The sequence below is a fragment of the Cervus canadensis genome, chromosome 2 (genome assembly GCF_019320065.1).
Source record: "Cervus canadensis isolate Bull #8, Minnesota chromosome 2, ASM1932006v1, whole genome shotgun sequence".
In the NCBI taxonomy this organism is placed as follows: domain Eukaryota; kingdom Metazoa; phylum Chordata; class Mammalia; order Artiodactyla; family Cervidae; genus Cervus; species Cervus canadensis.
This window is the reverse complement of record NC_057387.1, coordinates 27321675-27347914: the sequence shown is the minus strand read 5'-3', so window position 1 is coordinate 27347914 and position 26240 is coordinate 27321675. Positions and strand designations below refer to the sequence as shown.

The window sequence follows — 26240 nt, the reverse complement described above, 5'->3', positions numbered from 1 at the left end:
TTTACAATATTGTAGTGGTTTTGCCATACCTTGACATGAATCTGCCACAGGTGTACATGTGTTCCCCATCCTGAATCCCCCTCCCTCCTCCCTTCCCGTCTCTTTTTCTTTGAATCACATGGGTGTTCTGTCCAAATGGAATAGTTACTTATTGTAATAAAACAACAGAGACTAAATAATTTAAATATTGTCAAAAAATTAAAAAAGTAAAAATATGCCCGCTTTTAGGATATTACTTGTCAAGACTATGTATTTTAGGGGAAAAGATAGATTTTGTGAAAAATAAAGCACATCTCCCCATTATGAAAACTGTAAGGAAAATGATCCAACTATAATATCTTATAAATAAATCATCTTCTGAGAGTCACAAAACCACAAAATGAATGCATTTTTTCAAGTAATCCACAGCATTTACTAATGTTCATTCTCTTTTCTTTATTCGAAGGTCAGTAAATTAGAGACAGAACTAGAGGGTGCCAAACAAAAATTTAAACAAATGACTGACAGCTATCAGAAAGAAATTGAGGACAAAAAGCTATTAGAAGAAAATCTTTTGGAAGAGGTAGGAAAACCTAAATATGTTCGAGAACTTGTTATACTAAAACCATATATTTGTATGTTAAGATTTTAAGAGAAAAGTAATAATTCTTACTTTTAACATTATGGTTCTTTAGAAGATTTAGTAAATTATATCAGGGACAATTAATTAGCTTTTTAAAATAGAAACTAAAAGTATTGTTATGCTAAGTATTTAAATATTGAGTAGTATATAACTGTTTTGAAAAGATTAAATGATCTTTACAGTGTTACACTGACATCTCACTTGATAGAAGACCCTAACTGAAATAAACCAAAACAGTAGTGCATTTTCTACTTGGCTTTCCTAATTTCCTGGTGTTTGATTTCTTCATTTTAACTTACAATTAACATTTGAGTTTAATTTGCTTTTTGGGCATTAATTTTAAAAAACTTTAAATTATTTCATAGGTTGCAAAAGCCAAAGTAGTAGCTGATGAAGCAGTAAAATTACAGAAAGAAATTGATATACGATGTCAACATAAAATAGCTGAAATGGTAGCACTTATGGAAAAACATAAGGTAATTTTTCCCTTTTGTATAATGAAAATTATCAATTTTGGCAATATTTATGCATAAAATGGTAAAATATAGTATTCTGATTTCTTAGAGAAAATTGTCTAGACAACAGTGTCTAATTATAGCTGTAATACCCTTGAACTCTCATTTTCCAAATCTTCACTACCTAAGTGTGAGCCTAAGTGTCACTTCACTGAAGAAGTCTTTCCTCATCATCTTATGGATAGATATAACCACTCTTGTTCTCAGTTTTCATAGTAGTCTCTTACAGAATTTTCCATCTTATTTTTATTTAAATACATACCTAGTATATGTGCTTAAATAAATATAATATTTGTATCTCTACCTGTGTCCAACACATACTAGACTAAGCAATAATAAATAGATGTAAAGCTATGTTAGTTGTATTTGTGAGCGTGCTCTACTTTTTACTGTTGTTTTAAAGTAATCATTCTTTTAGGGAATTAAATCTTATACTCTTCAGGATTTCAATAGGAAGTGGGCTATACCTATCAATCTTTATAAGTTGTTGCTTAGGATATTTTTATGAAGTAACCTATGAAAAATTAAAATATTTTAAATAATATTGTGAACTCATAAATGTAAGCAATTTTAGTATGTCTTAATCCAGTACAATTTTTATCCTTATTGGTACTTAAATTGTCCCAACTTTGGCCAGTGGGAACCTCTTCAAACTGATTGGCAGGTATTTTTGGCTTGACCCCAATAATCTGTGATAGCTTTCTTCCTTTCTGTTACAACAAAATATTTAAGACTCATCTTGTATTTCCTGCCCAAGATCTGGAATCAGCAGTTTTTCTAAGAGGTCCTTGTGTTTCTAATTTTTTTTTTAAATTATGAAATTCATTATTCCTAATTAAAAAAATTATTTTTTTGCTCTTGGATTATTTCTAAGACTGTTATCTATGTTTTATTGTTTTTATTGTTAGCATTTAAAAATATAATTTAAAAATTTAAAAATATGCTCAAATATATATTACTGAACTCATAAACATTATTTTTGTAAATATTAAATGCATTAGGATAACAGTGTTATTGAAACATAAGCTTTTGAACTTCTAATACATCTAAAATGTTCTCTCTATTTAATATAGCACCAATATGATAAAATTGTTGAAGAAAGAGACTCAGAATTAGGACTTTATAAGAGCAAAGAGCAAGAACACTCATCAGTGAAAGCATCTCTGGTGAGAACAAATAGCAGTAGAAGCCAATTTTCATATAAACCATAATTTTTGATCTATAGAATCAAATAACCATAGATCTGAAAGGGATGTTATAGATCGTATAGGTAGATGGTTTTCTAATTTTTTTTTGAAATTATAGAATAATCTCTTTTTTTCAAGTGAAAAGTTGTAAATTCCAATTACAAATAAGTTTGAGCTCTGATTGAGGTTTGGAAAGGAGGAGTGGGATAGATTGGGAGAGGATGAGAAGAAGAGATTACATAGTGTTAAGTATTTCTTTAGAGCAAACTGTACAAAATTTGTCTAAATGAAATAATTTGGTTATGTTCATCTAGCAGCCTTCATATCAGTAAGCTTTTAAAAAGTGTATATCTTTTATGAGTGAATTCATTTTTCTGTAAAACTAAAGTTTTAAAATATTAGTTTGCATTTTCATTATCTTAAGAACTATATAGATGCACTTATAAATTTCATGTTCTTTTTTCTTTAGGAGACTGAACTATCCAATCTCAGAAATGAGCTTTGGTCTGTCAAGAAACACCTTGAAACAGAAAGAGAAGAAAAAGTAGGTTTTGTAACAATATAGATAAAGTAATTTTGGATTTTAGGTGTAACTTTAGTTTTATGAACATATCATATTAGAAAATAATAAGATAAGTTTACATATGGATTAAAAATATAATTTTTCCCCATTAGCTTTTTTCAGAGGTATTTAGCATATTCTATTGTTTAAATATTAAGCATATAAATATAGGATTACTTTGAGTAGGCATGCTTTTAGATATAAATGTTTGAATAATATTTCATATATTAAAAGTGCTTATGTATTTGTATGTGTTTTTTAGCTATTGATCGTGTTTCAGAAAAAAATTATGCCTGTATTTGGTGTTGTTCAGTTGCTCAGTGGTCATGTATGGATGTGAGAGTTGGACTATAAAGAAAGCTGAGTGCAGAAGAATTGATGCTTTTGAACTGTGGTATTGGAGAAGACTCTTGAGAGTCCCTTGGATTACAGCGAGATCCAACCAGTCCATCCTGAAGGAGATCAGTCCTGGGTTCATTGGAAGGACTGATGTTGAAGCTGAAACTCCAGTACTTTGGCCACCTGATGCAAAGAGCTGACTCATTTGAAAAGACCCTGACGCTGGGAAAGATCGAGGGTGGGAGGAGAAGGGGACAACAGAGGATGAGATGGTTGGATGGCATCACTGACTCAATGGACATGGGTTTGGATGGACTTCTGGGAATTGGTGGAGGGAGGACTGGCGTGCTGCAGTTCATGGGGTCGCAAAGAGTCGGACACGACTGAGCGACTGAACTGAGACTGAGACTGAGTCACTCAGTTGTGTCTGACTCTTTGCGACCCCATGGGCTGCAGCATGTCAGGCTCTCCTGTCCTGCACCATCTCTGGAGCTTTCTCAAACTCACGTCCATTGAGTCAGTGATGTCATCCAACCATCTCATCCTCTGTTGTTCCCTTTCTCTCCTGCCTTCAATTTTTCCCAGCATCAAGGTCTTTTCCAATGAGTCAGTTCTTTGCATCAGTTGGCCAAAGTATTGGAGTTTCAGCTTCAGCATCAGTCCTTCTAATGAATATTCAGAACTGTTTTCCTTTAGGATTGACTGGTTTGATTTTCTTGCAGTCCAAGGGTCTCTCAAGAGACTTCTCCAACACCACAGCTCAAAAGCATCAATTCTTCAACATTCAGCCTTCTTTATGGTCCAACTCTCACATCCATACATGACTACTAGAAAAACCATAGCTTTGACTAGACAGACCTTTGTTGACAAAGTAATGTCTTTGCTTTTTAATAACACTAAGTTTGTCATAGCTTTTCTCCCAAGGAACAAGCGTCTTTTAATTTCATGGCTGCAGTCACCATCTGCAGTGATTTTGGAGCCCAAGAAAATAAAGTCTGTCACTGTTTCCATTGTCTCCCCATCTATTTGCCATGAAGTGATGGGACCAGATGCCGTGATTTTTGTTTTAAGATATTGAGTCTTAAGTCAGCTTTTTCCCTCTTCTCTTTCACATTCATCAAGGGGCTCTTTGGTTCCTCTTTGCTTTTTGCCATGAGGGTGGTGTCATCTGCATATCTGAGGTTATTGATATTTCTCCCAGCAATCTTGATTCCAGCTTGTGCTTCATCCAGTCTGACATTTCACATGATGTACTCTACATGTAAGTTAAATAAGCAGAGTGACAGTATACAGCCTTGACGTACTCCTTTCCTAGTTTGGAACCAGTCCATTGTTCCATGTCCAGTTCTAGCTGTTGCTTCTTGACTTGCATACAGATTTCTTAGGAGGCAGGTAAGGTGGTCTGCTATTCCAATCTCTTGAAGAATTTTCCACAGTTTGTTGTGATCCATACGGTGAAAGGCTTTAGCATAGTCAGTGAAGTAGAAGTAGGTGTTTTTCTAGAACTCTCCTGCTTTTTCTATGATCCAAAGATTTTGGCCACTTGATCTATAGTTCCTCTGCCTTTTCTTAATCCAGCTTGTACATCTGGAAGTTCTTGATTCATGTACTGTGGAGGCCTGGCTTGGATAATTTTGAGCATTACTTTGCTGGTATGTGAAATGAGTGCAATTGTGTGGTAGTTTGACCATTCTTTGGCATTGCTCTTCTTTGTGATTGGAATAAAAACTGACCTTTTCCAATCCTGTGACCACTGCTGAGTGTTCCATATTTGCTGGCATACTGCGTGCAGCATCATCTTTTAGGATTTGAAATAGCTCAGCTGGGATTCCATCACCTTCATTAGTTTTGTAGTGATGCTTTCTAAGGCCCAGTTGACTTTGCACTCCAGGATGTCTGGCTCTAGGTGAGTGATCACACCATCATGGTTATCTGGGTTATTAAGATCTTTTTGGTGTAATTCTTCTGTGTATTCTTGCCACCTCTTCATAATATCTTTCTTGCTTCTGTTAGATCCATACCACTTCTGTCCTTAATTGTGCCCATCTTTGCATGAAATGTTCCCTTGGTATCTCTAATCTTCTCGAAGAGATTTCTAGTCTTTTCCATTCTATTGTTTTCCTCTGTTTCTTTGCACAGATCACTGAGAAAGGCTTTCTTATCTGTCCTTGCTATTCTTTGGAACTCTGCATTCAAATGGGTATATCTTTCCTTTTCTCCTTTGCCGTCTGCTTCTCTTCTTTTCTCAGCTATTTGTAAGGCCTTCTCAGACAGCCATGTTGCCTTTTTGTATTTCTTTTTCTTGTAGATGGTTTTGATCACTACCTCCTGTACAATGTCATGAAACTCTGTCCATAGTCTTCAGGTATTCTGTCTATCAGGTCTAATCCCTGGAATCTATTTGTCACTTCCACTGTATAATCGTAAGGGATTTAATTTAGGTCATACCTGAATGGTCTAGTGATTTTCAGTACACTCTTCAATTTAAGTCTGAATTTGAGAATAAGGAGTTCATGATCTGAACCACAGTTGGCTCCTGGTCTTGTTTTTGCTGACTGTATAGAGCTTCTCTATCTTTGGCTGCAAAGAATATAATCTGATTTCGGTGTTGACCATCTGGTGATGTCCATGTATAGAATCATCTCTTGTATTGGTGGAAAAGGGTGTTTGCTATGACCAGTCTGTTCTCTTGGCAGAGCTCTTGTTAGCCATTGCCCTGCTTCATTCTGTACTGCAAGGTCAAATTTGCCTGTTACTCCAGGTATCTGCTTTTGCATTCCAGTCCCCTATGATGAAAAAGACATCTTTTTATTTTGGTGTTAATTCTAGAAGGTCTTGGAGGTCTTCACAGAACTGTTCAACTTCAGGTTCTTCAGCATTACGGGTCGGGGCATAGACCTCGATTACTGTGATATTGAATGGTTTGCCTTGGAAATGAACAGAGATCATTCTTTTGTTTTTGAGATTGCATCTAAGCACTGCATTTTGGACCTTTTTGTTGACTTTGATGGCTACTCCATTTCTTCTAAGGTATTCTTGCCCACAGTAGTAGATACAATGGTCATCTGAATTAAATTCGCCCATTCCAGTCCATTTTAGTTCACCCATTCCTAAAATGTCAACATTCATGCTTGTCGTCTCCTGTTTGACCACTTCCAATTTACTTTGATTCATGAACCTAACATTACACATTCCTATGTAGTATTGTTCTTTATAGCATTGGACTTTACTTTCACCACCAGACATCCACACCTGGGCATTGTTCCCACTTTGGCTCAGCCTCTTCATTCCATCTGGAGCTATTTCTCCACTCCCCTCTAGTAGCATATTGGGCACCTACCAACCTAGGGAGTTCATCTTTTAGTGTCATATCTTTTTGCCTTTTCATACTGTTCATTGGGTTCTCAAGGCAAGAATGCTAAAGTGGCTTTCCATTCCCTTCTCCAGTGGACCATGTTTTGTCAGAACTCTAACCATGACCCATATGTCTTGGGTGGCCCTACATGGCATGGCTCATAGTTTCATTGTGTCAGACAAGACTGTGATCCATGTGATTCATTTGGTTAGTTTTTGTAATTATTGTCTGCCCTCTGATGGATGAGGATAAGAAACTTGTGGAAACTTCCTGGTGTGAGGCACTAGCTGTGGGTAAAACTGGGTCTTGCTCTGGTGCACAGGGCCATGCTCAGTAAATCTTTAATCCAATTTTCTGCTGATGAGTCAGGCTGTGTTCCCTCCCTGTAGTTTGTCCTGAGGCCAAACTATGGTGTGGTGATGGCAACCTCCTTCAAAAGGACTTATGCCAGCAGGCCCAGCTCCCATGACTATTGTAGTCAGTGCCCCTGACCCTGCGACAGGCAGCTGTCAACCCACACCTCTGCTGGAGACTCCTGGACACTCACAGGCAAGTCTGGCTCAGTCTCTTGTGGGGTCTCTGCTCCTTTCTCCTGGGTCCTGGTGCGCACAAGGTTTTATTGTTTTTTGGAATTTACTCACACTGTAAAATGACAAATACTTTCTTTTCTTTCTTTATAACATCACACTGTGCCGAGTAACCTACTTATACCTAGTTTAATCCTTACAACAGTGCTATTAAACAATACTTATTATTGTCTGCATTTTTTTTTCTTTTTTAAAAGCCAGTCAAATTTGGCAGTGGGGAGTTGTATACCAACTTTAGTGACCCTAATGTTAATAAGTGGTAACCCACTACCATCGGACCAGCCTGTTGTCTGTGTTTTTACAGAGGTTAGGTTATTTATTCAGGATCACATAAGAAAAGCAATGGAATGACTTAGAATTCAAATCTAGGTTTATTTTGCATGATTCGAAATTATATTTCCTAATTACTTTGCAATATGCTTAGGTAATGTGCACTTTCAATTTCAGATCTCTGTGTCTGTTCACTGTTTCCTGCATTTAGTTCCTTTCTTACTTTCTCCACCTATGAAAAATTTCACGTATCTTTCATGTTGCAAAGGTGAGCTTACTGTATATAAGTATTCTCATAGTATTTTTTTAAAGAAAATATTTATTTATATATTTATTCGGCTGCATTTGTCTTGGTTGCAGCATGAAGAATCACACTGTGCAGCGCGTGGGCTTCTCTGGTTGCGGCGTGCTGGCTCCTTTCTGGTTGTTGCACTTGGGCTCCAGGAGTCCAGGCGCAGCAGTTTTGGTGCATCGGCTTAGTTGCCTCAAGCCATGTGGAATCTTAGTTCCCCAGGCTAGGGATCAAACTTGTGTCCCCTGCATTGAAAAGCAGATTCTTAACCACTGGACTACCAGGAAGTCCTGGTGTTTTGTTGTTATATTAAAATAGTTTTGTCACTCTCTGCTCCATTATATTTCAGGTTCCTCAAGGGGTAGGGTTATGTCTGTTTATCTTTGCCTTTGCTTGTCTTTCCTTTATTTGAATACAGTGCTTTGAAAATTTTCTGTTTTTAACAAATGTCAAAGAAGTGATGAAGTGGCATTCACTTCACCTGTGATAGTAAAATACATAGTTAACCTTTATCCTACTGTTTCAGTAAAAGAGGAATAATACTTGTATTGAAGTATGCCTAATGTTCTTTTTTCCAATTTCTTTTTCAGTTTAATTGAGATATAATTGTATAGCATTGTATAAGTTTAAGGTGTACAGCATGATTTAATATATATATTTAAAAGGATTACCACAGTAAGTTTAGTTAACATCAATCATCTCATAAAGATGAAGAAAAACAAAAAAGTTTTTTCTTTGTGATGAGAGCTCTTAGGATTTACTTTCTTCCCAACTTTAAAATGTACCAGACAATAGTTAACGATAGTCATCATGTTATATTTTACATCCCAAGTACTTATTTGTCTTATAAATGGAATTTTTGACCAGTTTTATCCACTTCCCAATCTCCCCAACCTATGCATCAGTAACCAGAAATCTTATCCCCCTTTCTATGAATTTAGTTATGTTTTGTTTTTTAATATTCTACATATTCTTTGAATTACTATGTTTTGTTTTTTAAGATTCTACTTATAAGTGATATCATATTTGTCTTTTAATTTCATGTAGCATAATACTCTCAGTGTCTATCCATGTTGTCACAAGTGGAAGGAATCCCTTATTTTTATGGCTGAATAATTTCTCATTGTGTACATATTTTACAGTGGAATATTTTATACATGCACACACACACACACACCCAGCACTTTCTTTATCCATTCCTTCATCTATGGAGGCTTAAGTTGTTTCCATGTCTTAAGTGTTGTGAATAATGCTACATGGGAGTGCAGATGTTTTTTCAACACACTGAATTAACTTCCTTTGGATGTAGTCTCAGAAGTAGATTCTAGCTTGTATGGTAGTCTATTTTTAACTTTTTGACGAATCTTTATATTGTTTTCTATAGTGGCTAAACCAGCTTACATTCCCACCTATAGTGCACAGGGTTCTTTTTTTCTTCTCATCCTTGTCAGCATTTATCTCTTGTTTTGTTTGATGATAGCCATTTTAACAGGCATGAGGTAGTATATATCATTGTGGTTTTGATTTGCAGTTCCCTGATATTGAACATCTTTTCATATACCTGTTGGCCATTTATATATCTTCTCTGGAAAAATGTCTACTCAAGTCCTTTTCCTGTTTTTAAGTTGGATTTTTTTTCCTTGCTATTGAACTGTATGAATTCTTTATATTTTTCATTTTAACCTTTTGTCAGATATATGATTTGCAAATATTTGGCAGTGTTTTGCATTGTTAGGGAAAGCTAGATGCTTACCCTCATGGTCTCACTTTCCTGCATGGGAAAAATTGCTGACTGACAGGTTCTCTCTTGCCACTGTGCTGCACTGTCTTGGGAGAGGGAGTACTGTTTACTTGCTAAGTCATGTCTGACTCTTTATGACCTCATGGACTGTAGCCTGGCAGGCTAATGGCAATCCACTCCAGTATTGTTGTCTAGAAAAGGGGGTGACATGGATAAAATGAAACTGTTTCTCTTCCTCAGTGTGTTCAATCTGGGATATATATATATATTTTTTGCCTTAGTGGTGTGCTAGAACTTCTCTTTTGGACTCTAGAACTTCCACAGAGGTATTCTCATCTATGGATGATTGTCAAAATCTGTGTTCTTGTTGAGGAGGATGGTAAAAATGCCTGTTCTCCGATTTTGCTGAAATCACTCTACCCTTCTTCCTAATATGAGTATTTAGCATTATAAATTTCTTCCTTAATACTGCTTTGGCTATGTCCCATATATTTTGATATATTGTGTTTTTGTTTTCATTCAGTTCTTACAGTTTTATATTTCTTTGAGATTTCTTCTTTGACCCATTGATTATTTAGAAGTTTGTTTTAAATTTTCATGTGTTCAAAGATTTTCTTGTTGTCTCTCTGTTACTAGTTTCTAGTTTAATTACATTGTAATCAGAGAATACAATCTTTATGATTTCTATATTTGTCTGTGGGATACTATTAACAGAAACACCATAGACTGAAAGGCTTAAATAATAAGTATTATTTCTCACAGTTCTGGAGGCTCTCAGTCTGAGATCAAGGAACCAGCATGATAAAGTTCTGTTCAGGGTCCATTTCCTGGCTTGTAAACAGTAGCCTTCTTGCTGTGTCTTCACATGGCTGAGAGAGACCTCTGGTTACTTCATCTCCTTATAAGGGTACCAGTACCATCATAAGGGATTCACCTCTATGACCTCATCCAAACCCAATTTCTTCTCAAAGGCTGTACCTCCTTTAGCCCCACCATACCACATTGTGGGTTAAGGCCTTGATATATGAATTTTGGGGGGATAATAACATTCACTCCATAGAAATTTGATCTTTTGAGTTTGTTGAGGTTTTCTTTATGGCCCAGGGTATGGTCTGTCTTGGGGATGATCTATAGATGCTTGAAGCAAGTGTATGTTATGCTATTGTTGGTGTACTGCAAATGTCAATTAACTCTAATTAGTTGTGTTGTTCACATTTTATATATTTTTGCTGACTTTCGCCTTGTAATTTTATCAGTTGCTGAAAGAAAAGTGTTAAAAACCCCCAATTTTGTTTGTGTCCTGGCTCAGTTCTGTTTCAGTTCAGTTCAGTTGCTCAGTCATGTCCGACTCTTTGCGACCCCATGAACTGCAGCACACCAGGCTTCCCTGTCCATCACCAACTTCCAGAGGCTAATCAAATTCATATCCATCGTGTTGGTGATGCCATCCAACCATCTCACCCTTTATTGTCCCCTTCTCCTCCCGCCCTCAATCTTTCCCAGCATCAGAGTCTTTTCCGATGAGTCGGTTCTTCACATCAGGTGGCCAAAGTATTGGAGTTTCAGCTTCAGCATCAGTCCTTCCAATGAATATTCAGGACTGATATCCTTTAGGATGGACTGGTTGGATCTCCTTGCAGTCCAATGGACTCTCAAGAGTCTTCTCCAACATCACAGTTCAAAAGCATCAATTTTTTTGTGCTCAGCTTTCTTTATAGTCCATCTCTCACATCCGTACATGACTACTGGAAAAACCATAGCTTTGACTAGATGGACCTTTGTTGGTAATGTCTCTGCTTAAGTTTTAAAAAAGTTTCACTGACATACAATTTATGTACTATATAGTCACCCATTTAAAGTGTACAATTCTATGGTTTTAAATATATTAACAGTTGTGTAACCGTCACTGCCTCATAGTTTTAGAATATATGTATCAACCCCCAAGCAGCCATTATACCTGCCCTCTTGGTCCCATCAGTAAATTCACTAGCTCCAGTCAGTCGCTAATCTACTTTCTGTTTCTATAAGATTTACCTATTCTGAATATTTCACGTAAATGGAATCATGTAATACATGGTCTTGTGACTGACTTCTTTCACTTTAGCATAATGCCTTCAAAGTCCAACCATGATGGCAAAGCGGTGTGGGAAATGTAGGTTCAATCCCTGGGTCAGGAAGATCCCCTGAAAAAGGATATGGCAACCCATTCCAGTGTTCTTGTCTGGAAAATTCCATGACTGGAGGAACCTGGCAGGCTACAGTCCATGGGGTCACAAAGAATTGGACACAACTGAGTGACTAATACACACTCATGTGTCCTAGAATATACCAGTACTTAATTCCTTTTTTACTGCTGAATATTTTGTTATATGGATATACTATTTTATTTATCTATTTATCAGTTGATGGAAATTTGGATTGTTTTCATTTAACTTATGAATAATGCTGTTAAGAATATTTGTGTACAAGTTTTGTGAGGATATGTTTTCATTTTTCTTGATTATATTTAGGAGTAGAAGCTGGGTAATATGGTAACTCTGTTTCATATTTTAAGATACTACCCAACTGTTGTCCAAGCCAACTGTACCATTTTGGATTTCCACTATCAATGCATTAAGGTCTTAATTTTTCTATAACCTCACCAATACTTGTTGTCTCTTTTAAGATTATAGTCATCCAGGGGGATGTGGCATGGTGTATAATTGAGTTTTGATTTGTATTTTCTTAATGGCTAATGGTATTGATCATCTTTTCATGTGCTATTGGCCATTTGTATCCATTTTGGATAAATATCTACTCAAATACTTTGCCCATTTTAAAATTAGGGTTCTGTTCCGTTACATTCAGTCACTCAATTGTGTCCGACTCTTTGCCACCCCATAGACTGCGGCACGCCAGGCCTCCCTGTCCATCACCAACTCCTAGAGTTTACCTAAGCTCATCTCCATTGGTCAGTGATGCCATCCAACCATCTCATCCTCTGTTGTCCCCTTCTCCTCTGGCCTTCAATCTTTCCCAGCATCAGGCTCTTTTCCAATGAATCGGCTCTTTACATCAGGTAGCCAAAGTATTGGAGTTTCAGCTTCATCAGTCCTTCCAATGAATACTCAGGACTGATCTCATTTAGGATGGACTGGTTGGATCTCCTTGCAGTCCAAGGGACTCTCAAGAGTCTTCTCCAACACCACAGTTCAAAAGCATCAATTCTTTTGTGCTCAGCTTTCTTTATAGTCCATCTCTCACATCCATACATGACTGCTGGAAAAACCATAGCCTTGACTAGACGGACCTTTGTTGGCAAAGTAATGTCTCTGCTTTTTGATATGCTGTCTAGGTTGGTCATAACTTTCCTTCCAAGGAGCAAGTGTCTTTTAATTTCATGGCTGCAGTCACCATCTGCAGTGATTTTGGAGCCCCCCAAAATAGTCTGTCACTGTTTCCCCATCTGTTTGCCATGAAGTGATGGGACCAGATGCCATGATCTTAGTTTTCTGAAAGTTGAGCTTTAAGCCAACTTTTTCACTTTCCTCTTTCACTTTCATCAAGAAGCTCTTTAGTTCTTCTTCACTTTCTGCCGTAAGGGTGGTATCATTTGCATATCTGAGGTTATTGATATTTCTCTCAGCAATCTTGATTCCAGCTTGTGCTTCATCCAGCCTGACATTTTGCATGATGTACTCTGCATATAAGTTAAATAAGCAGGGTGACAATATATAGCCTTGACATACTCCTTTTCCTATTTGGAACCAGTCTGTTGTTCTATATCCATTTCTAACTGTTGCTTCCTGACCTGCATACAGATTTGTTAAGAGGCAGGTCAGGTGGTCTGGAATTCCCATCTCTTTCAGAATTTTCCACAGTTTGTTGTGATTCACACAGTCAAAGGCTTTTGCAAAGTCAATGAAGCAGAAGCAGATGTTTTTCTGGAACTCTCTTACTTTTTCAAGGATCCAGCAGATGTTGGCAATTTGATCTCTGGTTCCTCTGCCTTTTCTAAAACCAGCTTGAACATCAGGAAGTTCATAGTTCATGTACTGTTGAAGCCTGGCTTGGAGAATTTTGAGCATTACTTTACTAGCGTGTGAGATGAGTGCAATTGTGTGGTAGTTTGAGTATTCTTTGGCATTGGCTTTTTTTGGGATTGGAATGAAAACTGACCTTTTCCAGTCCTGTGGCCACTGCTGAGTTTTCCAAATTTACTGGCATATTGAGTGCAGCACTTTCACAGCATCATCTTTTAGGATTTGAAATTGCTCAGCTGGGATTCCATCACCTCCACTAGCTTTGTAGTGATGCTTCCTAAGGCCCACTTGACTTCGCATTCCAGGATGTCTGGCTCTAGGTGAGTGTGAGTGATTACACCATGGTGATTATCTGGGTCGTGAAGATCTTTTTTGTACAGTTCTTCTGTGTATTCTTGCCACCTCTTCTTAATATCTTCTGCTTCTGTTAGGTCCGTACCATTTCTGTCCTTTATTGAGCCCATCTTTGCATGAAATGTTCCCTTGGTATCTCTATTTTCTTGAAGAGATCTCTAGTCTTTCCCATTCTATTGTTTTCCTCTGTTTCTTTGCATTGATCACTGAAGAAGGCTTTCTTATCTCTCATTGCTATTCTTTGGAACTCTGCATTCATACGTGTAGATCTTTCCTTTTCTCCTTTGCTTTTGGCATCTCTCTTTTCACAGCTATTGGTAAGGCCTCCTCAGACAGCCATTTTGCTTTTTTGCATTTCTTTTTCTTGGGGATGGTCTTGATCCCTGTCTCCTGTTCAGTGTCATGAACCTCCGTCCATAGTTCATCAGGCATTCTGTCTATCAGATCTAGTCCCTTAAATCTATTTCTCACTTCCACTGTATAATAGTAAGAGAATTGATTTAGGTCATCCCTGAATGGTCTGGTGGTTTTCTGTACTTTCTTCAGTTTAAGTCTGAATTTGGCAATGAGGAGTTCATGGTCTGAGCCACAGTCAGCTCCCGGTCTTGTTTTTGCTGACTTTATAGAGCTTCTCCATCTTTGGCTGCAAAGAATATAATCAGTCTGATTTCAGTGTTGACCATCTGGTGATGTCCATGTGTAGAGTCTTCTCTTGTGTTATTGGAGGAGGGTGTTTGCTATGACCAGTGCGTTCTCTTGGCAAAATGCTATTAGCCTTTACCCTGCTTCATTCTGTACTGCAAGGCCAAATTTGCCTGTTACTTCAGGTGTTTCTTGACTTCCTAGTTTTGCATTCCAGTCCCCTATAATGAAAAGGACATCTTTTTTTGAGTGTTAGTTCTAGAAGGTCTTGTAGGTCTTCATAGAACTCTTCAACTTCAGCTTCTTCAGCATTACTGGTTGGGGCATAGACTTGGATTACTGTGATATTGAATGGTTTGCCTTGGAAACGAACAGAGATCATTCTGTCATTTTTGAGATTGCATCCAAGTACTGCATTTCAGACCCTTTTGTTGACTATCATGGCCACTCCATTTCTTCTAAGGTATTCTTGCCCACAGTAGTAGATATAATGGTACTTATTTTTTAATATTGAGTGTTAGGAGTTCTTTATGTGTTCTAGATACAAATCTCTTATCTGATATAAGATTTTTAAATATTTTCTTCCATTTTTTGAATTGTCTTTTCAGTTTCTTGATGGTATCAATTGTAGTGCAAAGTCTATAATTTTGATTAAATTCAACTTCAAGTCTTAGGAGAAATCCTAGTTTGTCATGACATATAACCTTCTTTATATTCTGTGAGACTTGGTTTGCTAGTATTTCGTTGAGGATTTTTTTATATCTATATTCATATCAAAGATTGGTCTGTGGTTATTTTTTGGTGATTGTTTTGTTCTTAGGCTTCACATGTTTTAACCAACTCCATGTGAAACCTTGGAGCCTATATGTCTTTCTGACAGGTTAAGCTATAGTTAGCCAATTTTGCCATTTTTCCAGTCTCTCTTCCAAGCTGTATTTCCTCACTTACCAAATTTTATGAGGGAAAAGATAAGAATATCATGATTTGGTATACCCTACTTACAGGGTGGTGGCAGGCAGACACATGGATAAGGACAAAATTCACATGGTTTTTCAATGAATCTCTTATTTTTTGATTTCTGCTCCTTCAGGGGAATCTTTTCTTCATTTTTACATTTTGTCTTTATGTCTCTTATGTTTTACTTATTGGCACGGATAATTAGTTCTTTACTGGTATGGTTGTTGTGCTTTTTTGTCCAGATGAGAGAGATGAAAGTGATAAAATTTAGTCATTTTCCCTCCATTTCCTAGGCTTCTTTTTCCTGAATTGCCTACTTATCCCCTCAGATCTCTTCTTATCAAATCCAGGTATATTAGTAACAGTTGTTCTCATTATTATATGTATTTACTTTCACTAGTACCATGTAAGTAATGATTAGGGTAGGAGCCATACTGAGTCAAATCAGCCCAGTACTCTGATCAGCACAGCACAAACCAGACAGTACTGTGTCTTTCCTGATGAACCTTCACTAGAATTGGAAGATTATGGCCATATGGCATGTTTCTGTCGTTGAATTCATTTTTGCCAGTTCTTAACCACTTTACTTTCCTCTTTCCCTTTGTGTTTTTTTGTTTGTTTAGAGAGAGGAATATTTTATAATCTGGATTCATGCTTCCACACTTAGCAAGAAGTTTGATCTACTCTATCAATTATTTTTTTGACATCTACTTTGTTATATATTTTTAATTTTTTATTAATTGTGAGCTGAAAGAAGGCATTAAGGGTTTATTACTGTTTTGTTTCTCTTCCTCTTGAGTTTTCAGTCAGTTTTACTTTATGTGTTTTGATGAATACTATTCATTGTGTAAAAGTTTATACTGATTAATTGCTCCTTGGCAACTGTTATCTTTTATCTTTGCCCTATTTGCTTTGAAGTGAGCTTTGCCCGATATTTCTGTTGTGATCCTTTCTTTTTATACTTGGTTGTTTTATATGTTTTTGTATATTTCTTATTAACCTTAATGGAGTCTTTAATATGAAAAATCTCTTTAACAGCTTAGTTTTCCTGATAGTATTTATTGATATGATATATATTTTAAACTTATTCTTGCGTTTCTAGAATGAACTCCAGTTGGTCATGAAGTATTTTTAATGTGATGCTACATTCTGTTTGCTAATATTTTTATTTAATACGTTTACATTGATATTTATAAGATAGAATGGTTGTAGTTTTGTTTTTAAATTCATGGTAAAAATATGTATCGTTACACTTACCATCCATCTTAACATGTTTTAAGTGTATAGATTAGTAGTTTTAAGCATATAGATATTGTTGTACAGTAGATTTCTTTTTTTTTTTAAATATCACATTTAAAACTTCTGAGTATTAAATAAAAGTAACATTGGTTAAAGTACCTGGCAAATAGAAAGCACCTAATAAATGTTTGTTGATTCTCAAACTGAATGTCTTTGCGAATAAAAATGACAAATGCATCTATATGTAACTAATTTATAACAAACAAATATAAATTATTTCACAGATAGTTTTAATGAACAGTGTTTCATCTTTAAGACAACAGTTCTTTAACCATTATCAAGATTGCTTTCAAAATATTTTAAGGCACTGAAATAGATGCATGCATAATTTCAACACAATTAGGTAAAATGAAAACTACTCTAAATGACAGAAGTATGTAAAATAAGATCACCTTTATAACTTGGATAATGCATAGTCATTTAACCAATAAATTAAAATTTGTAAAATTCAATATGTACTTCTATATAATAGGCCTAACAATGCTTTTAAACTGATTGAGGCCAGTTTTCAAACAACTACTTAGGTCAAATTGTATTCCACACTGAAGATGCTGGCTTATTTTCAAGTTTGCCTTCCTTTGCAAAATTCAGTTTGTTTTCTAAAGTCAATATGTTTGGACTATATTAGACATTTAATTAACAACTTTAGAATTTTAAACTCACATAAAAAGCTTTATGAGGTGGTTCTCACCTTAGAAAACCTTTATGAATATCACCCGTGTTAAAGTTTTCACAGTTACAAAAATGAGGGTTATTGCTGATGACAGGTCTTTCTCTAAAGAACTTCTCACTGTGGTGTACTCTACATGTACACCCAAGAAAACTTCCAATATGTCTTCTGGATAATAATTATGGTAAACTGGAAAACCCACAAGGGAGGCTTTTCTATCCGTATGAGAACAATATTTCCAACAAGAAGCCCCTTCATTTAAGTATATGGAGAATCATAAATTGACATATTTATGCAAAGGAAAATTATAAAATGCTTCATGATAGGCCTATATGAAACATTTTCTTACAGATTCTTGAAAATATATCAGCAATCATCTTATGTATGATCTTAGCATCCCCTCACTTTTTTAAGAATGCCATTATTTTTGTTTCACTAGCAAGAGGGCTCTATCATGGCTGTAAACGTTACCGACAATAAATATTTTCTGTTTTGTGTCTGTTTATTTCTGAGGGTGAGTGACTAAAGGAAAAGGTTCTCCTTTGTTCTCCCCCTCTCCCTGATAAAATGACAGAACTCTACCATGTGGAAGAGTTCTGAGAGCTAGAAAAGCAAACATTCTCAAAATGGATTTCAAACGAAGATATATCTTATAAACCAGGTTATCTAGTTATGTGTCTATTTCCCTTTTGTTATCCCTGAGCCTTTAATAAAAGCCTCATTTAAATACTGCAGCCTTGTCTCAGCTGTACTTATAGAAGATAAAGCACACGTTTTTCTCATGATCAGTTCAGCATTAAGGGGTGGGGGGAGGGAAGGACAGTTTAAGAGCAAACTGTGGGGGACTAGGATAAAACTTAAAGGTCTAACAGCCCCATTTCAGTTGGGTCTTACACTGCCATGGTGAAGCATGCAGGTTTTATTTTCCTAGGGTGGAAGCTTGGTACAGGATTTCCTGAAGACAGGTTCTCCTACTACATACCTAAGAATTACTGGAGATTAAAAATGTAGAGATCTGGGACCCATCCCAAATGCAATGAATTGTTAGAATGTGTGTGTGGTAGGTGGCAGGTAATAGGCATTCTGAAAAGCTTTCCAGGTGATCCTTATGCATTAAGGCTTGAAGATCACTGCAAATCATTGCTTTATAAGATTAGTTCTTTCAAGGGGTCTGCAAGGTCAAAACTATTTTCATAATTATATTAAGATGTTATTCTTGCTTTTTTTTTTTTCACTTTTTCATGAGTGTACAGGAGCATTTACTAGAGGGGACATGATGTGTGATATTGCAACAGACTTAATGTGGAAGCAAATGAGATCCCATCTGTCTTCTTTAAATCAGACAGTAAAGATGTTTTCAGAAAATAAAATACAATGCCACGTTTCCCACTCTGTCTTTTGACATTTTGGAAAATTGACATTTTTCATGAAAATGTTCTTTATGTTGACACATGTTTTTAGTGAATAAATATTTTATAACCTTTTATTTTAAATATAACATTAATATGTGCAACCCACATAAACAAAAGGTCTTGAGACCAAAAAGTTTGAGAACTGCTCTTTCCAGCAGGCATCCAGTACCCTATGAATATTACTGCTGATAGGCACGGTTGCTTCATTCCTTGGCACACTCAATGTATATTTCACTTTAAATATGATTCAACAGATCATCTGCAAAAAGCTCCTTATTTTCAGGCAAGAGGATTTAATCTGACAGTGAAATACTGAAGTCAAACCAGTTTTAGTTAAAAATCTAAGATGTGAAGCAGGTTTTCCTTAGTGACATCTGAACATAATAAACAATCCTTTAATATGTAAACAGGCCAACTGATGTATGAAATAGAAAACCACACTTCACATGACGCATTTTAAAAATGTTAATTAGCAATGTGACAACATCAGCATTAGATTCTACGTGAGTGGTGTCAAACGGCTCACTCCAAATGTCAGCTAAAAACAAACCCCTAGTTTTTGAAGGAAAATAAAGTAGGGAATAAACAGGTTCCTACAGAAAAAAGAATTCTTTTAAATCTACATATTTTGAAAATGTTGAAATATGAGTCAGCACCTTGATACTGACATTATACTAAGCTACACAATTTTATTCTTAAATGAAAGTACATCCCAGATATTGTTACTATTCGACTGTTGGAGTATGCAAATTGGGAACACTTCTGAGGTTTAGGTAAAGCTGTGGTAAAAGCAGACCCTTTCAGCCTTATATTGTATCTCACATATAAGAAATATATATCTCACATATAAGAAATATAAAATAATATAAGAAAATTACACTGATGCTTTTAACGTGCCACATACAATTTTTTAATGTATTGCCATTTAAAAAATCTGAGACAGCTAACATTTAAACACATCATTGCTGTTTGGGAATGATATCTGAATGAAAGATGCTATGCACATATTTCCTACTTTATACCATATTAAGATTTTAGATGATATAGTTATTGAATATATCTTATGTTGAATAAATGGTATTTGAAAATAAGTATATTTTTCTTTCTGAGTAGCCTTCTGGAAAGAGTTCACTGAATATAGTTTCCAGTAATAGTTTACTTTCCTAACTTATTTTAAAATCTCATCAGCAGGGAATTAAACAGTGCAAAACCCAGCAAATCTGACTTTCCCTTGTTTTGATTTGCATGTCCACTTATGACCATCATTTTTGGGGAAACTTTCCATTTGGTGTATCGAAAATAATGCTATGAAAGTTCTTTAAAAGGTTCAGCGGTTTTTTTGAGTCTCTGAATGATTACAGCATTCTGTAAATCAGCTTCTTCCAGTGTGAGTGTTTCATCTAGCAATTTGAGGAAAGGAAGAGCAGTTGCCAGGGAAAAGGGAGGACTCCTCTGAGATCCCTGGTATTTTTTGATGAAGTCTTTGATGTGGCTTATCCTATGAGAAATGTTAAATTTCTGGACAATCCTTTTCCCATTGGCTAACCAGATCTGTATATTAGTGATGGGTTCCAGATTGTTTAGTGGGACAGCAGACAACTTATTTTTATTCTCAACTTCAATATTCTTTGCTTTAGAAACAATTTTTGGTGTAGCACTTCCCAGTCTGTGACCTTGTCCTGAGAAGGGCTGGAACACAGGCTTTGTTGACATACATACTTCATTTTTCTTTTCTTCAACTTTAACATCCATCTCCTCTTTATCAAAAACTCCCTGTAATTCTAAAGGTAATTCCCCTTTTTTGATGGAGTTCAGAAACTGTTGACTTGCATCATCAGAATAACTTCTGAAATCATCATTGACAGTGAATCCATTTTTCCATAATTTTATACTTACATCTACCTGTTTCTTTTGTTCAGTGGGAGACAAACATTTGGCACCAACCTTCTGAGCTTCCTCAAAAAGTCTGTCAACAAAATATTCACAATTTGTTTGTTGACTATCACTAAGAGGTTGGTGGTCAGATCCTGTTTCACAAACCCATTCTTCCTTTATACTTTCAAGATTATCTACTTCTTTCGTTCTCTTTTGTTTTACTCCGGGCGCGGCCGTTGGAGGGGGCCGTGCCGCGCCGCCGCCTCGTGGCCTCGGTCTCAATCTGGCGGTCTCGGTCTCAATCTGCTCAGGGGCCGCGGGCGCCGCCGCCGCAGGGCTGGAGCCTCTCAAACGAGGAACACCGCTGCCCCCAGGCCCAGTGGAGCTCGGCTGTACAGTATATTTCAATCTAGAACTTTTTAACTTGTAAAACTGAAAGTCTAAATTCATTAAACACTACCTTCCAACCATCTTTTTTCTCTGTTTCTATGGTTTTTAATTCCCATTCATTATTTGTCTTTCTGTAACTGGATTGCTTCAGTTAGCATAATGTCTTTAAGATTCATCCCTGTTGTAGCATGTGACAAAATTCCCTTCTTTTGTTCAGTCCTTGAGTGGTGTCCAACTTTTTGCAACCCCATAGACTGCAGCACACCAGATTTTCCTGTCCTTCACCATCTCATGGAGCTTGTTCAAACTCATGTCCATTGAGTCGGTGATACCATACAATCATCTTGTCCTTCCCTCCCTCGCCTCCCTCTCTGTGTCTCTCTCTCTTCTTCCCTCTCTCTCTCTTTCTCTCTCTCATTACTTTTTTAAGGCTACCTAATATTCCATTGCATGTATATACCACATATTCTTTATTCATTCATCTGTGATGAAGATTGGGCCTGCTTTTACCTCTTGGCTATTGTCATTAATGTTTTAATGAACAGAGGTATGCAGATACCTTTTGGAGATCCTGCTTTGAATTCTTTTGGATATATATCCCAAAAGTGGGATTCTTGGATCATACGGTAATTCTAATGTTAATTTTTTGAGGAACCACCATACAGTTTTCCATAGCAACTGTATCATTTTTCATTCCTACAAATAATGTGCAAGGATTCCAATTTCTCTGCCTCCTTGCCAACACTTATTTTATATTACTTTGATAGTGGTCATCCTAATGAATGTGAAGTGTTAGCTCATTGTACTTTTGATTTGCATTTCTCATATAATTAGTGATGTTCGGCATCTTTTCATAAGCTTGTTGGCCATTTGTATATCCTCTTTGGAGAATTGTCTGTTCACATCTTTTGCCCATTTTAAAATTATTTGGTTTTTTGGCTGATGCACTGGGATGATCCAGAAGGATGGGATGGGGAGGGAGGAGGGAGGGGGTTCAGGATGGGGAACACATGTAAATCCATGGCTGATTCATGTCAATGTATGGCAAAAACCATTACAATGTTGTAAAGTAATTAGCCTCCAACTAATAAAAATAAATGAAAAAAACATTATTTGGTTTTTTGGTTGAGTTGTAGGAGTTCTTGCATATTCTAGATTACTGACCCTTACATATTCTGGATTATTAACCCTTATCAGTATGATATATATTTTAATCATGTTTTTGTCATTTTATATTACATATTAATTTAATGTAAATGATATAAATTTAATAATTATTTTATTTTTCTCTGAATTATGTGTGTGTGTATCTTTGGTTGATTTGGGAAGGGTATATAGTCTTTTTAATTATTTTACTGGTGGTGGTGGTTCAGTCGCCCAGTCATGTCCCACTCTTTGCGACCCCATGGATTGCAGCATGCCAGGCCTCCCTGTCCCTCACCATTTCCCAGAGTTTGCCCAACTTCATGTTCATTGCACTGGTGATACCATCCAGCCATCTCATCCTCTGACTCCCTCTTCTCCTTCTATCCTCAATCTTTCCCAGCATCAGGGTCTTTTCCAATGAGTTAGTTCTTCGCATCAGACGACCAAAATAATGGAGCTTCAGCTTCAGCATCAATCCTTCCAATGAGTATTCAGGGTTGATTGCCTTTAAGATTGAAAGGTTTGATCTCCTTGCTGTCAAGGGACTTTCAGGAGTCGTCTCCAGCACCATAGTTTGAAGGCAGCAGAGATATTTTACTGGTTACCTTTATGTTTTTAAACAATATATTTGAACACTTTCTCCTACTTCCTATTCTTTTATACATATAGTTTTTATGTTTTATTATTTTGCATTATTAAGATTAATCTGACTCTTTGTGACCTCATGGACTGTAGCTCACCAGGCTCCTCTGTCCATGGAATTCTCCAGGCAAGAATACTGGAGTGGGTAGCCATTCCCTTCTCCAGGGGATCTTCCTGACTCAGGGATCAAACCGTCGTCTCCTGCATTGCAGGCAGATTACTGTCTGAGCCACCAGGGAATCCCGATAAACACAATTCCAGTATTTAAGTTGAACTCATGTTTTATATGAAACTATTTCTTAGTTTTCAATTTTGATCCTAGTCAATAAGCCAATATTCCCTGGTGGCTCAGATGGTAAAGAATCTGCCTAAAATTCAGGAGACCCAGGTTCGATCCCTGGGTTGGGAAGATCCCCTGGAGTAGGAAATGGCAATCCACTCCTGTGTGCTTGCCTAGAGAATTCTGTGGACAGAGGAGCCTGGTGGGCTATAGTCCATGGGATTGCAAAGAGTCAGATATGACTGAGCGGCTAACACTTTCGCTTTCATAATATGCCAATTCTGATTTTGACCTCTTTTACATACCAATCAATATGAAGAAATTGTTACTGGATGATAGTCTTAGCTTCTACTTAAAATACGTTGACTTTATGAGACTATGCTAAATCACCTTTCCTGTGTCTTTCATCTCTTGATGGTGCCTTACTCTCTGCCTAGTGAGATGTGGTATTTTGTATATTTGTCTGTATTCTTGATATGGAAAGAAAGTTTTAAAGTCTTCCAGTTGGTCCTTCCAAATGTAAAAAATCTCACTCTGTAGTCAGAACTAATATGGTGATTATGCCACTTACTGAGTTTATCTATTCAACTCTATACTCAGAATCTAAAGAAATTATCACAGAATGGGTTTATGGTTCCATGGGCTCACCATGAGGTGGACTGAGATCAAATGTACTTATCACGTGACCCCAAAACACCTGCACTCAAGCTAGTGAGTGAAAAAATAGGAACATTATGGGCTATAAGAGTTGGTGTTAGCTGATACTCAGTATCCAATTACCAAGATTCAGTATGTATTTCTGATATTATTGCAAAATCCATCTTTTAATTTAGAGGGCTCTAGGTTTATAAATTTATTCAGGTCTGAAAGGTGAGCACAAGGCTGTCATACTCTGCTCCTGTGCCTCAAGTCAATCCTTTCTTTGCTAGACCATATTACAGACATTTTTTAGTTACTCAGTTAAATAGGGACCTTAGTGGACTGCCCATTAGTTTAGGGAACTCATGATCAGTTAGACACTACCAGAGAAACACCTTGGGGTATGAGCTAATCCATACCTTGGAAACACATGTAGTATTAGAACAGATTGTACTAAGATCGCCAGACCTACAAAAGTCAGAGTCAGAGAAAGTGCATTTTGGGAAGGTGCTTTCTCCATTCTGTCCTCTAGAAGTCAAGATGTGTATTCTGAGAGTTAGTGTAATTTAGCTAGTTTAGAGGATATACTTTATCCTAGAAGACTACATTTCATACCCACAGAGTAAATATCAATTGTGATAACTGAAAATCAACTATTTCCAGTTGATAGGATACATAATAAGAACAGTGAGTACTGTTATATCAGCTTATTGCCAGCTTCTTTCATGGTGAAGTGTTTTCTCTGGTTAGGAGCAACATTTTAGGAGAGATAGCATGGTGTAATAAGACGTTCAGTGAGTGCAGATATTGGCATAGGCATCATGGGCAGCCAAGTCAAGTTTGCCCAAAGTTGTACGTGTGCATTGAAACTTTTCCTTCTCACCTGTAAGGCTCCTTGAGACTGTAACCATTCTGTTTTCTAGATGATTATCATATTAAAGGCATTGTACATATTATTTTTTCTAGGCCAGGGTTAATTTTTCCTTTTTCCCCCTACTGAATGTACATACACTAATCTCCAATAGAGTATATTATTTCCTGGAGTACTAGAGAAATGATGTATTATTTTATAACTATTTTATACCTTTTTTGTAACTTTCTTTTAAAAGCAACTGAATTGCTTTTCTTAATACATAGAGAATAAGTGTATTCTGCCTCTAAAGGTTCATAATATTTTGGATCTCTTTGCAGCTCTTTATAGCTAGTTAATTGTGTATATCCCTTACTTTATAAGCTGATCCATGCACTTCATTTTACAAATGAAAAAGCTGAGATTTGGTGTCTTAAACGACTTACTCAAGAGTCCACAGATACCTGCCAGAGACAGATCAGAATTTTTTAAAAAAGATAATCAAAATCAAATAACATATTTCTGTAGAAAGGAAATAATTTTTTTCTTTTCATTGTTTTTTAAGATTTAAAAGGCAGGATTCTTTATTAGTATTTCTTAGGAAAGATTTGATAATAGGAACATTAATTTTTATAATAGTAATGACTACATTGTATGTACTTGATATTCATTTTTAATAGGAAAAACTCAAAAGAGAGGTGAAAGAAAACACAGTTACTCTCAAAGAAAAAAAAGATAAGGTAAGAGTTTTATATAATTCTCATAAATTTCTTTATAACTATTTTGTTTTCTAATATCTACTTGTAAATTTTTTATCATAAATTGGAAAATAACATAAAAATATATAACACAAAAGATGTGGTACCAACATAAAATGGAATAGTACTCAGCCATAGAAAAGAACAAAATAATACCATTTGCAGTAATGGACCTAGAGATTGTCATACTGAATGAAGTCAGAGAAAGAACTATACATATGGTCACTTATATGTGGAATCTAAAAAAAGGCTATAAATGAACTTATCTACAAAACAAAAATAGAGTTACAGGTGTAGAAGTTAAATTTATGATTACCAGGGAGTAAGGGGTTGGGAAGGGATAACTTGGAAGATTGGAATTTATATATACACACTACTATGTATAAAATAGATAACTAATAAAGACCTACTATATAAATCAGGGACCTCTACTGTAATGGCCTATGTGGGAAAAGAATCTAAACAAGATTGGATATATGCATATGCATATACATATAACAAGTTCACTTTGCTATACACCTGAAACTAACACAAAGTTATAAATCAACTATACCCCAAAACTTTAAAAAAAAAATATATCACACAATTTCATTTCCAAAATTGTTTCTTTATTAATCCAAAAGCATTAGCTAAAACATTTCAAAGCATCTGTCATTGGGAAGTTTAGAGAAGATTTTAATCTTTTAAAAATTTTATTATAGTATTAAATAGGTACATTTATGTTTCTCTCTTGAGAAATTTCCTGTGTTAGAAACCATTTCATTTAAAAATTCTAAAGCTCATGTTTAGATTATGTCTAATTTAGAGTTTTTGAGAGGGCTTAACAAATCACAC

At 36.0% G+C, this 26240-nt stretch overlaps 2 protein-coding genes across 2 annotated transcripts in view; one reads left to right on the top strand and one right to left on the bottom strand.

Annotated features, from left to right (window-relative positions):
- Positions 1–26240, top strand: part of SYCP1 (synaptonemal complex protein 1) — a 128644-nt gene that overhangs the window by 89739 nt on the left and 12665 nt on the right. The window contains exons 25-29 of the mRNA XM_043459950.1: positions 446–562; positions 988–1098; positions 2211–2303; positions 2794–2868; positions 25329–25388. Coding sequence (XP_043315885.1) covers positions 446–562; positions 988–1098; positions 2211–2303; positions 2794–2868; positions 25329–25388 — 456 coding nt within the window. The remainder of the gene's footprint in view (positions 1–445; positions 563–987; positions 1099–2210; positions 2304–2793; positions 2869–25328; positions 25389–26240) is intronic.
- On the bottom strand, positions 20132–21151 carry LOC122437351 (UBX domain-containing protein 2A-like). Its single transcript, XM_043462251.1, has one exon. The coding sequence runs from the start codon at positions 21149–21151 to the stop codon at positions 20132–20134; it is 1020 nt and encodes a 339-aa protein (XP_043318186.1).